Source organism: Globicephala melas, chromosome 2 (assembly GCF_963455315.2).
Source record: "Globicephala melas chromosome 2, mGloMel1.2, whole genome shotgun sequence".
NCBI lineage: Eukaryota > Metazoa > Chordata > Mammalia > Artiodactyla > Delphinidae > Globicephala > Globicephala melas.
In genome coordinates, this window is record NC_083315.2 from 74,705,767 (window position 1) to 74,720,090 (window position 14,324).

Here is a 14,324-nt window from a genome sequence, read left to right on the forward strand (position 1 = left end):
AACTGAGGGAAAACATTTTTTGTAACAACTTTTGTTCCTCCTCTCTCCCCTAAAATTTAAACTTTGCTGCCTTAGGTTGTAGTGAAAGAGGCGTCACACAAATCAATGATCAATATTGCTGAATATCTGTGTGTTTACTGCAAGTAAAAGACTAGATGAGCCTCATCTAACACACTGTGTATTTTCCTGCTACTGGCCTCTTGCATAAACATGTTAAACTTCTGAATAATTGAGTAGTGTAATTAGTTGGGTTCTTATTAATCAATATAGTATGAGATTCACATACACATCTTCTTTTATATGTTCTTAGGTACTCTTATAGTCACTTGGTTTTAATTTTTTAAAATGTAGTGACGATAATAAATTTTTATTATACCTCATGTGAAAGAACTGTGTGTCTGCTTCTCACGATTTCTCTTTCTTTTGTTAACACTTCAAACTGAGGAGAACAGCAGTCTCAGTATTTGTGTATATTTATGAAAAAGTGAAGTGGGTGATGGTGAAGTTATACCCAAATGCTATGGTTCCTGATAGCACTCTGGTTTCAAATCTGCTCTTCCCTTCACTGACTGGAACACAGCTTAAAAAACAAACAAACAAACACACAAAAAACACTTCTATGCTGATGAATTTAGCAATTTTTAATTTTAGCTAAGGATTAGGGAAACTGATGATCAAAGGTGTACTCTGATCCAGAATAGAGCTTTAATATACTATATTGTACTGAAATATAAGGTAGAGCTCTACTAAAATGAACACTTGAGTACCATAATATACATCTCAGTCAACAGAAGTGTTCAAGATGAATTATAAAGTTCCCTGAGTACTCCCAAGTAATAACCCTTTTTTAAAAGAGTAATTATCAGTAACCCCTGGGTAACTGATTATATCAAAGATAGCAAGTGATTCCAAAGACTTTTATTAGAATCCAGGAGTGATTTTACAAAACAAATAAAAAGGGTTCTAGGAAAAACCTTTCACTGGTACCTCTATGAATAATTACTTCTTTTAATTCTCATAGGTAGAATCACTTTTATTTTTTAGAAGTTGTATTTAAGACATTTAGAAGACATTAAATTTTAAGACAAGTTACTTTGCCAAGAATAAGTCAGATAATAGCAACACTCACCCACCTTCACTAACCAGCTCACTGTTGTCTGACTGCTTACAAGAGATGATCTTCTCCACTAGCTGGTTGTAGCTGCAGTTACCAACAGCTTTTACAATGTCATCAATCTACAAAACAAATGACTGTCTCACTAATCATGATAAAATTAAAAACAATAACAAAGAAACCCATATAACTCTTGAGGGTTTTATTCTAATATAATACTAAATATAAAAGTATTACTTATGAAAAAAGAAAATCAGCACTAAAATTAACACCCAACAGTTTCCAGTTTTGTTTATGGTTCACAATAACATATTATGAACAATATTGCTTAGCCATATTTCAATTATGCAATAACTAATAAAATGGAATTAGTATATGCAATTTTATTTCTTAAGATTGTAAAGCAAGGCGGGCTTCCCTGGTAGCGCAGTGGTTAAGAATCCACCTGCCAATGCAGGGGACACGGGTTCGAGCCTTGGTCCAGGAAGATCCCACATGCGGTGGAGCAACTAAGCCTGTGCGCCACAGCTACTGAGTCTGCGCTCTAGAGCCCTCGAGCCACAACTACTGAGCCCGCTGGCCTAGAGCCCATGCTCTGCAACAAGGGAAGCCACTGCAATGAGAAGCCCATGCACCGCAACAAAGAGTAGCCCCCCGCTCACCCCAACTAGAGAAAGCTCAACACAGCCAAAAATAAATAAAATAAAAATTTTAAAAATTTATAAAAAAGATTGTAAAGCAAGGCAAATCTAAAAGATGTTAATTTATGGCATAAACAGGGTTTCCCATTTTATTTGTTACTTAGTTTCTAGCATAGTGGAGATATGAGCAGACATAACTAATGTTATTTCCCTAAACAAAAGTTAATATATATTAATAAGAGAAAATATTTGCCTCATGATTCTTATTTGATCTTTGTCTGTAAAGGTACAGTAGAAAAATAAATTCAAAGTTTTAAGGTATAAGAAAATAAAATTGGGCATCTCTACTCTCCTTCCATATACTTTGCTTTTACTATTGAAGCAAAATAGATATCTGCTGTCTAAACTTACTTTGATTGCCCTCCCATCCCTAAAATATATTTATTTGTAAATTATTTACATGTACTTTATTAATTAATATATTAATTAACACAAATTAATACAATGAAATAAAAAATAAGAGAGGCCATGTTTTTTTTCCACATCCAAATGATCTTCATGAATATCTACTCTGAATACCACAAGAATTGACAGATCTGCACAATAGTAAGGACAGTGGTTTTCAAACTGGGAGCTTTTTAAAAAGCTAAAAGAATTCAAAACTCAAGTTGTTTCTCAAGTGCCTAAGTTTTCATTCCACTGCTGCCTAGCAAAATTTAAGAACAACTTCTCTAGGTTATAATTTTTTGTTGTTCCTGCAAAATTCAAGGATGGTAAAAGCCTCTTAACCATCCAAGTGGGACTGACGGTTGGCTGAAGATCAGTTAATTGAATAAATTAAAGCAGGAAACTGTGGAAAATGTTACATACATATCTTAAACAGTTCATGTTAGCTTAAAACACACAAATGTATTCACTTGTCAACCTTCTGATACGAAGCCAAATAAGGCCGTTTCTTTGAAAGTGGATCTTTTGGCTATGATTCTAGGTAAATGACACAAAAGAATATGCCTTTCAGTTTTCATTTATTTAAAATGAAAACTTAGACCCTTAAGAAGCAGTTTGAGAGCACAATCGCTTTAAATTTTCATTATTTTTTGTAACACCTTTACTGATTACAGCAATTTTCTTTAGTGACTCAACTTCATTGTCTTTCCAAAGAACTGAATTTTCAATCCTAAGGAATCCACAAAAATACACCTAGAATAATAAATACATGATCAATATATAAAAATCAGTTGTACTACTATAGACTAGCAATGAAAAATACAAAGATTTCAAATTTCATAGGCAGGATCTCTACATTAATATTTCATTCAATTAATTCATTTGGATGCCTTTTATGCACTACTATGCACCAGGTGCTGTTAGAGAAACTGAAGACTCAGCAGTGAATAAAATAGATGGTCTATGCTTTCATAAAGTTTATATTCTAGAGAAAGGACAAACAATAAACCAAATAAGCAAAAATATAACATACTAGGTAGTTGTATGCAGTGGTATGCAGCTGTTCTTTGTTTCCATTGTACTATAGCATTCCATAGTATGAATATACTATAATACATTTATTCATTCGTCTTTTGATGGCTATTCAAGTTGTTTTCAGTTTGGGGCGATGACAAATAATACTGCTATGAACGTTCCTGTACATTTATCCTGTTTCACAAATCTAGTTTCTCTAAGGAATTTGCCTTGTCAAATTCTTGAGTCTTATCCTCAACTTTACTAGATAACTCCAAACTGCTTTCCAAAGGAGGTAGTCAATTTACATTATCATTAGCATGGAATGAAAATTCTCTATACTGCATATCTTCTCCAATATTTAGTATTGTCAGACTTCTAAATGTCAGCCATTCTGATGGGTGTGTAGTCGTATCTCATTTAGGTTTTAATTTGCATTTCCCTGACGACTAGTTCATACGTTCACTGGTCATTTGGGTATCCATTTTTGTGAAGTGTCTCTTCAAGTCCTTTTTGAAGAATTTTAGCTTTGTTAATCTTCTTCATTATATATTTTCTTTCTATTTTAATACTTTTGCTCTTAAGATAGATATAAAGCTCATTAATTTTCAGTTTCATTATTCCTTAATATTCGATTTTAGGGCTTTAAAAACCCCTTTAAAAACTGTTTTAGCTAAAAAAAAAAAACTGTTTCAGCTAAATCTCACAAGTTTTGATATTTAGTTGTTGTGTAGTTTAAAATATACTTTAAGTTTCATTACGATTTTTTGATCCAGACAGTCTCTACTGTTTTTTCTGCTGATTTCTAGTTTAATTGCATTGTGGTCAGAGACTATTCTGTACTTCATATATTTTAAATCCTTAAAAATTTGTTGAGGGGCTTCCCTGGTGGCGCAGTGGTTGAGAATCTGCCTGCCAATGCAGGGGACACGGGTTCAAGCCCTGGTCTAGGAAGATCCCACATGCCACAGAGCAACTGGGCCCGTGAGCCACAATTACTGAGCCTGTGCGTCTGGAGCCTGTGCTCCGCAACAAGAGAGGCCACGATAGTGAGAGGCCCGTGCACCGCGATGAAGAGTGGCCCCCGCTTCCCACAACTAGAGAAAGCCCTTGCACAGAAACGAAGACCCAACACAGCCATAAATTAATTAATTAAAAAAAAAAAGATCTTTAAAAAAAATTATTAGTTTATTTTAGACTGAGTTGGGTCTTTGTTGCTGCATATGGGCTTTCTTTAGTTGTGGCAAGTGGGGGCTACGCTTTGTTGTGGTACCTGGGCTTCTCATTTCAGTGGCTTCTCTCGTTGCAGAGCACAGGCTCTAGGCATGCGGCTTCAGTAGTTGGGGCTCGTGAGCTTAGTTGCTCCGCCGCATGTGGGATCTTCCTGGACCGAGGCTTGAACCCATGTCCCCTGCATTGGCAGGCGGATTCTTAACCACTGCGCCACCAGGGAAGGCCCCAATGCTGCTCTTAAAGAGTTAATTATCAATTAATAATGGAGAAACACCTTCCCGTGGCTGAACTATGGTGCCGGCCCACCATCCAGAAAATGACTGACATTTATTTGCAAGATAATTATTTGCAGTACACATAATCATAATACAAAGAACTAGCCAGTTCTAAGAGATATTTCATAGAGACCTATCGATTTCAAATTTTGCCTTGTTCTTTTTTCTTTCTCAGCATCAGAATCCTTCTGTCACAAAACAAGTAAGTAAAATAGATAAAAAGCACAGCTCTCAGGCCAAAGAGTTTGAAAACCACTGTGTAGACCAGAAAAGTCTGATGAAAATTTTCTGTCCTATATTAGAGTACCTTTTTTTCTTTAAGCATATGAATTCAACTGTTTGCCCGGCAATATGTAGCTACACATACAGTCAGAGGGATGATCTGAGTCCAGTTTTTAAAAACTCAGGCTTAAGTTCCTTAGGTCATAAGTTCATCCTCCTCAAGAATCTAGGCTACCTGGCATTGCCATCTGCCAGGATCCAACATGACGCACCTTGGAGGTTTCAGATGCTGGACATGTTTAGACTTTTCAGTGATGTTCTCAGAGACAGAGTGCCAAAAAAAATACAGATGCCCTGCTTACAGTAAGCCACCCTTTCACCGCCCAGAATACCAGTTACTTCTACCAAAGGACAGGGATGAAGAAACACTACCAAATCCTTGCTATTATGATCTCTCCTCCCCTATACATAATGCATGCATGCATGTTTCATTCCATCAGTTAATATCTATTGAGAACCTACTATGTTCCAGGCACTGTTCTTAACAATGAGAAATAAGAGCCCAGCTCTTATAAAACATACACTCAGACTTCCCTGGTGGCGCAGTGGTTAAGAATCCGCCTGCCAGTGCAGGGGACACGGGTTCGATCCCTGGTCCGAGAAGATCCCACATGCTGCAGAGCAGCTAAGCCCGTGCGCCACAACTACTAAGCCTGCGCTCTAGAGCCCATGAGCCACAACTACTGAGCCGGCATGCCACAACTACTGAAGCCCGCATGCCTAGAGCCCATGCTCTGCAACAAGAGAAGCCACCACAATGAGAAGTCTGCGCACCGCAACGAAGAGTAGCCCCTGCTCGCTGCAACTAGAGAAAGACCATGCACAGCAATGAAGACGCAACGCAGCCAAAAAAATAATAATAATAAATGAAATTAATTAATCAGTTAAAAAAAACCAAAAACATACACTCTACTGGGAGATGAGAGTCAATCAAGTAAATAAATAAATAATAATTCTAGATAATGACTGGGGGAAAAGAGGGTGACTCATTTCAACAAGGGAAGGCCTCTCTAACAAGGTGATAATCTGATCTAAGACCTGAATAATGAGGAAGTAGAAATGGGGAGATCTGGGAGAACAATGTGTTAGGGTAATAAAACAGTGCTCCACAGTGGGCAATCAGCTAGTACAAAAACCCGAGGTAGAAATGAGCTTGGTATGTCTGAAAAACAGAAAGGCAGCTGGTGTTGTGGAGGGTAGTAAAAAGGTGGGAGAATTATGAGGTGAAGTTTGACAGGAGGCAGAGTCTAGATCACGCAGTATATCATAAAAACTCTAATAAAGGGGCTTCCCTGGTGGCGCAGTGGTTGAGAATCTGCCTGCTAATGCGGGGACACGGGTTCGAGCCCTGGTCTGGGAGGATCCCACATGCCACAGAGCAACTAGGCCCATGAGCCACAGCTACTGAGCCTGCGCGTCTGGAGCCTGTGCTCCGCAACAAGAGAGGCCGTGATAGTGAGAGGCCCGCACACCGCGATGAAGAGTGGCCCCCGCTTGCTACAACTAGAGAAAGCCCTCGCACAGAAACGAAGACCCAACACAGCAAAAATAAATTAATTAATTAATAAACTCCTACCCCCAACATCTTCTTTAAAAAAAAAAAACTCTAATATTTTGTATCTTATTTTAAAGAACAGAATAATGCCATTTGCAGCAACATGGATGGACCCAGAGATTGTCATATTGACTAAAGTAAGTCAGATAAAGACATATATCATATGATGTCACTTATATGTAGTATCTAAAAAAATGTTACAAATGCACTTATTTACAAAATAGAAATAAAGGACTTCCCTGGTAGTGCGGTGGTTAAGAATTCGCCTGCCAATGCAGGGGACACGGGTTCGAGCCCTGATCTGGGAAGACCCCACATGCCGTGGAGCAACTAAGCCCGTGCGCCACAACTACTGAGCCTGTGTTCTGGAGCCTGCAAGCCACAACTACGGAGCCCATGCGCCGCAACTACTGAAGCCTGCGTGCTCTAGGGCCTGCGTGCTACTGAAGCCTGCACGCCTACAGCCCGTGCTCCGCAACAAGAGAAGCCACTGCAATGAGAAGCCCGCGTGTGGGAACAGAGAGTAGCCCCCACTTGCCACAACTAGAGAAAGGCCACACACAGCAATGAAGACCCAACACAGCCAAAAATAAATAAATAATAAAATTTAAAATAAACAGAAATAGAGTCACAGATGGAGAAAACAGACTTATGGTTACCAGGGGGCAAAGTGGGGGAGAGGGTTAAATTGGGAGACTGGGATTGACATATACACACTACTATATATAAAATAGATAACTAATAAGAACCTACTGTATAGCACAGGGAACTCTACTCAGTACTCTCTAATGGCCTATATGGGAGAAGAATCTAAAAAAGAGTGGATATATGTACACGTATAACTGATTCACCTTGCTTTACACCTGAAACCAACATAACATTGTAAATCAACTATACACCAATAAAAAGTAAAAAAAAAAAAAAAAAAAAAAAAGATTTTGTATCTTATTTTAGTTACACTGGAGGCTTTTAAGGAAAAGGGTAGGGCGCAGGGATAAAGGGGAGGGTTTATTTCACAAAGATCACTCTGACTGCCAAGACAATTCACTGGGGGGAAGAATAACCTTTTCAACAAATGGGGCTGGTACAACTGAATATCCACATGCAGAAGAATAACGTTGGATCCCTTCCCCAAACCATATATACAAATCAACTCAAAATGGATCATACTCCTAAATTAAGCACTAAAACTATATACTCTATACTTACATACTTTATATAAGTATACAAAGAACTCTTAGAACCCAGTAACAAAAAGTCAAATAGCCCAATTAAAAATGGGCAAGAGATCTGCAGATATTTCTCTAAAGGAGATATACAAAAGGCTCATAAGCACATGAAAAGATGATCAACATCATTAGTCATTAGAGAAATGCAAACAATCCACAATGAGATACAACTTTACACCTACTAGGATGGCTGTAATCAAAAAGATAGACAATAACAAGTGTTGATGAGGATGTGGACTCAGCTTTGCAGTTGGCCTCTAACTCCATGAAATTATAGTCAGAAGTCTTGGGCAGATTTAGCAGTCTGGAGGACTGTGCTCTTAACCTCACAATGTGGCTAATTTCATGTAAAAGCACAAAAATATAAGTATCAGAAAATATAAATCTAGATTAATTTGCCAAATTAATAGATTTTTACTATATTTGTGTTCATATAATTTAAGATTTTCTACTTACCTGAGGGTCCACTAGCCATCCATGGTACAAAGGAATATCAAGAAGATCAAATACTATGCATTCTGGTGTATATTCAAACACTCGAACACCAGTGAATTTTACATTTACATCCAAGCCTGTCTGTAGTTTGTGCAGTACTGCCATAGCATCACTCATATTCTGAAAATAGAAAGGGGAAGAGAAAAAATAAGGAAAATCAAACAACAACAAAAAAGATATTTAAATGCAGGCACATTTACTACAAATTTTCCATTTTATCCAATTTATTCATTCCTTCAATTTTTATTATTAAGTACCTACTATGTGCCAGGCACTAGTATGAGTTCTAATGATAAAAGAGTGGATAAAACAAAGTTCCTAATCTCATGGAACTAACATTCTACTATGAGAGACAAATACGTAAATTATAAAGTCAAGTATTAGTAAGAAAAATTGAACAGGATAAGGATGTACAGAGTGAGAGGGGTGAGGGGCCTATTTTTAGACCAGGAAGTCCAAAGACAAAATTTCTAGTCAAAGAGGAAGGCCTCTTCCACTTCTAGGTATATTCCTAAAAGAATTGAAAGAATTTAAAGCATCGTCTTGAAGAGATATGTGTACACCCATATTCATTGCAGCATTATTCACAACAGCCAAGAGGTGGAAGCAGCTCAAATGTCCATTAACAGATAAATGGATAAAGGGAACATAGTATACATATACAATGGAATATTATTCAGCCTTAAAAAAATAAAGAAGGAAATACTATTACATGCTACAACATGGATGAAACTTGAGGACATTATGCTGAGTGAAATAAGCTGCTGCAAAAGAACAAATACTGTATGACTCCACTTATGTGAGATATCTAGAGTAGTCAAAATCATGGAAATAGAAAGTAGAATGGTAGTTATCAGGAGCTGGAGGGAGGGAGATCTGGAGAGTTGTTCAATGAGTATAGAATTTTAGTTTTACAAGATGAAAATGTCCTAGAGATGTTATACAAGAATATAAATACAGTTAACACGACAAAACTATACACTTAAAGATGGTTAAGAGAGTAAATTTTATATTATGTTTTTTAACCACAATTTTAAAAAAAAGAAAGAAAAAGAAATGAGCTATCAAGCCATGAACAGACATGGAGAAAATTTACCTGTACATTACTAAGTGAAAGAAGCCAATCTGAAATATATTGTATGATTCCAAATGACACAGTGGGAAAAGGCAAAACGATGGAGACAGTAAAAAGATCAGTGGTTGCCAGGGGTTAGGAGGAGGGAGGGATGTACTGGCAGAGCACTGAGGACTTTTACAGCAGTGAAAACTATTCTGTAGGATACTATAAAGGTGGATACATGTCATTATACATTTCTCAAAACCCAAAGAAAGTATAAACACCAAGAGTGAACCCTAATGTAAACTATGGACTTTGGGTAATAATTATGTATCAATGTAAATGGTGGGAGATGAAGTCTGAGATAAAGGCTGGATCACAAAGACTTGTTGGTCAAATTAAAGAGTCGTTCTGTCCACAACAGTTTTCTCAATAAACACGGTCATATAAGTGTGTAATGAAGACTATATTAAAACATGTTTTTCTAAACGTTTTAATATATTAAATATGGACATAATTTAGAGGGTATATTTGATGGAACAAATAAAAACCAATATATAAAATTTGATAAAATTTTATTGAATCCCTACTGTTAATCAGACACTGTGCTACACACTAAAGATATAAAACAGGAGCAGACTATAGCCTACTGGAGGGCTTATAGTAGAAAGGGTGAACATGAAATTAAATCCTTTTATATTAAAATTAGGAACTCTCACTGAAATCTCAGATGGACAAATTTAGGTCATAATAACAAAGTTCTGTTTTACCAATTAACTTATAAAATTCCATGCTAAGAGACTATACAGACTGAAAACAAATTATTCAAATATTTTAAATTTATGAATGAAGAATTTATAACAGGATAACACTGTTATATACTCTTTGGATTTTGTCAGTTTCACCTCTAATAACTATATTCCCCCAAAACAATATATTTTCTCAGTCTTCCTAAAAGTTGAACCCTTGAAAACAATCAGCTCACATTTTTTTCCTTTCAGTGTTTTAAAACTTTTCCTAAAACCATAACAATGATGAATGTGAGAAAATAGTAACAATAATGAGCCACTGTAGGATTATAGTTCTACCACTGATACTACTGATTTTTTTCTGCTATTTGTTAAATTCTTAGTTGCCAGACATCCAGTTTCCTTCGGGGGAAGTATAATTTCTAACAGCTCCTGGACTCAAGCTTATACCTTTATGTATCTTCTACATTTTTAATAGATTATAAAATGTTAAAATAACTAAGTTAATACAATTAATAATATCCATAAATAAAACTGATAAAAATAAACAAATTTATAAACAAAGAGTTAAAAAGAGTATTTTGCCATCTTGTTCTTGAATCCAAATGGGTGCTTACAAGAAAGGATTACTACTCTAAGCCAGTAGTTCAACTGTTTCTTAGAATTTTTCTTAAAGGTACTGTTAACGTGGTGAAATTTTAAAGTTAAATATAAGATATATTTTAAAAATATATTTGCAGTCATATAAAAACCTGTCATAAACACACACACACACACACAGAGTATTTTCTTGTGTTGTCATCATTAAGCAAAACTGAAAGAAATACACTCTTTGTTTATATTATGATTTCTGGTAAAAGGGTTTTTTTTTTTTTTTTTTGGTAAAAGGGTTTTTAATTAGGAAGACTGAAGCTCTGCATTGGTCTTTCTAAAATTTAGGCTTAAACATTTCTGCTCACACAAAACTATACAAAAAGAACATTGTTACATCACACCTGTGGAACATTAAGCACCAGCTTAGACTCAGTCTTATCAGCTTGGTACACACTATTCTCAAAACTAATGGTAATGCAATCACAATACCTTATAAATAGTTTTAGAGCTTATTTTAAATGCAGGGTACTTTCTGTCTAACATGTTTATAAGAAATGCAAGTGGTTGTTAGTGTCTGTTTCAACTTTGAAGCAAAACTTTACTTCCAATCATTTTTCAAGAGTCTAGATCACCTTAATGGAAACATATCCTGAGACTGCAAAACAGACTTGAAACAAAGTGCTGATATCATTTGCAAATACTCATCACTCAAGATTTTCTCAAAAAACAAATACCGTATGCTAACACATACATATGGAATAAAAAAAAAATGGTTCTCATGAACCTAGGAGCAGGACAGGAATAAAGAGGCAGACATAGAGAATGGACTTGAGGACATGGGGAGGGGAAGGGTAAGCTGGGACGAAGTAAGAGAGTGGTATGGACATATATACACTACCAAATGTAAAATAGATAGCTAGTGGGAAGCAGCTGCATAGCACAGGGAGATCAGCTTGGTGCTTTGTGACCACCTAGAGGGGTGGGATAGGGAGGGTGGGAGGGAGACGCAAGAGGGAGGAGACATGGGGATATATGTATACATATAGCTGATTCACTTTGTTATACAGCAGAGACTAACACAACATCGTAAAGCAATTATACTTCAAATAAAGATGTTTAAAAATGAATAAATAAAAAAGATTTTCTCAAGACTATGCAACAGAAGTAAAATGAATTTTGAGGTTAATGTGAAACTGCAACTGTGATCCATAATTTCTAATTTCAAGTTTTTGTATTAATCATAATAGCCTTGCTGATTTCAATAAGAAATGATACAAATTTGATAAATAAATGATATAAATTTAACCATAACACTTTATACTTATAAAATATTTACTGGTTTTATATATTGAAGGTTAGCCTAAGATTTCATTTGAAAAGAAGTTTCCATTGTGAGAAATGTTTAGAAATCCTTGCTTTAAGCTACAAATTCCAATAGAATTTAAATGATTTAGCATACCTATTTGGCTTTAGCTATGGATTTCCTACCTTACACAGTGATGCAATGCAACATACTGGCTTTTCCATTTCATTAGGACTAGATTATTTGAACATTCAAATTCAAGAAATTTTGCAATACCAAAATGAATTTTGTTTTCTTTTTGCCATTTGGATACTGGTGAAAGTATGTAGTAAGGGTTACTTTGAAAGTAAACATAAAGGTTCCAATGATATCTGTTTCTTCCCTGCCTGATACTTCTTCCACTGTAAGAACCTGATTTCTTCTTGCCTTCCATTGTCAAACAAAGGAAGAATACTGAAGAAAATGAAGCTATGCTTGCTTTCTTACAGCTCCAATAATTTTGAGCCCAGTGGTCCCCTCCTATATTACAGAATAGTATCTCTAAAGAACGTGCCAAGCAACGTAGACACGTTGAAACTATGAAACAGCAGATTTAGTCCTAATGACATACCCCAGAAATCTTCTGCTGAACTGTTTCCTACATATAATTTAATTGTAAAATGTACACAAATGAGGAAAGATAAATCAATAACAAATTCACCTGAAAGTCAATTTTTTCAAGGAAAATACCAAGTTATCATTCTACATAGGTGTGTAGAATGATACCTATGTTTCATTCTACATTGCATATAGATTCACATAAAAGACAGATCAGCAAAGTACGGCCTGTGGGTCAAATAAGGCTGTGAGCTAAGAATGGTTTTTACATTTTTAAAAGGGTGTAAAAAGAGAAAACAAAGAATATGCCCAAAAGTCCACTGAGACTCCCTCTTGCGAGAGCACCGGAATCACAACCAACTGCTGAACAATCATGGACAGGAAGACACTGGAACTCACCAAAAAAGATCCCCACATCCAAAGACAAAGGAAAAGCCACAATGAGATGGTAGGAGGGGTACAATGACAATAAAATCAAATCCCATAACTGCTGGGTGGGTGACTCACAAACTGGAGAACACTTATATCACAGAAGTCCACCCACTGCAGTGAAGATTCTGAGCCCCACGTCAGGCTTCCCAACCTGGGGGTCCAGCAACAGGAGGAGGAATTCCTAGAGAATCAGGCTTTGAAGGCTAGCGGGATTTGATTGCAGGACTTTGACAGGACAGGGGAAACAGAGACTCCACTCTTGGAGGGCACACACAAAGTAATGCGCATATCGGGACCCAAGGGAAGGAGCAGTGACCCCAGGGGAGACTGAACCAGACCTACCTGCTAGTGTTGGAGGGTCTTCTGCAGAGGGAGGGGGTGGATGTCACTTACTGTGGGGACAGGGACACTGGAAGCAGAAGTTCTGGGAAGTACTCCTTGGCGTGAGCCCTCCCAGAGTCTGCCATTAGCCCCACCAAAGAGCCGGGTAGGCTCCAGTGCTGGGTCGCCTCAGGCCAAACAACCAACAGGGAGGGAACCCAGCCCAACCCATCAGCAAACAAGTGGATTAAAGTTTTACTGAGCTCTGCCCACCAGAGCAACACCCAGCTCTACCCACCACCAGTCCCTCCCATCAGGAAGCTTGCACAAGCCTCTTAGATAGCCTCATCCACGAGACAGCAGACAGCAGAAGCAAGAAGAACTACAATTCTGCAGCCTGTGGAAGGAAAACCACATTCACAGAAAGATAGACAAAATGAAAAGACAGAGGACTTTGTACCAGATGAAGGAACAAGATAAAACCCCAGAAAAACAACTAAATGAAGTGGAGAAAGGCAACCTTCCAGAAAAAGAATTCAGAATAATGATAATGAAGATGATCCAGGACCTCGGGAAAAGAATGGAGGCAAAGATCAAGAAGATGCAAGAAATGTTTAACAAAAGCCTAGAAGAATTAAAGAACAAACAGAGATGAACAATACAATAACTGAAACGAAAAATACACTAGAAGGAATCAATAGCAGAATAACTGAGGCAGAAGAACGGATAAGTGATCTGGAAGACAGAATGGTGGAATTCACTGCCGTGGAACAGAATAAACAAAAAAGAATGAAAAGAAATGAAGACAGCCTAAGGGACCTCTGGGACAACACTGAATGCAACAACATTTGCATTATAGGGGTCCCAGAAGGAGAAGAGAGAGAGAAAGGACCCAAGAAAATATGTGAAGAGATTATAGTCAAAAACTTCCCTAACATGGGAAAGGAAATAGCCATCCAAGTACAGGAAGTGCAGACAGTCCCAGG

General features: G+C 37.0%; 1 protein-coding gene across 15 annotated transcripts in view; it reads right to left on the reverse strand.

Moving 5' to 3' along the window:
* MINDY2 (MINDY lysine 48 deubiquitinase 2) overlaps positions 1–14,324 on the reverse strand; it is a 115,783-nt gene that overhangs the window by 72,807 nt on the left and 28,652 nt on the right. For all 15 annotated transcript variants that reach the window (XM_060294203.2, XM_060294202.2, XM_060294201.2 and 12 more), the window contains exons 4-5: positions 8,247–8,405; positions 1,134–1,236 (exon numbers count right to left, since the gene is read on the reverse strand). In XM_060294203.2, coding sequence (XP_060150186.1) covers positions 1,134–1,236; positions 8,247–8,405 — 262 coding nt within the window. The remainder of the gene's footprint in view (positions 1–1,133; positions 1,237–8,246; positions 8,406–14,324) is intronic.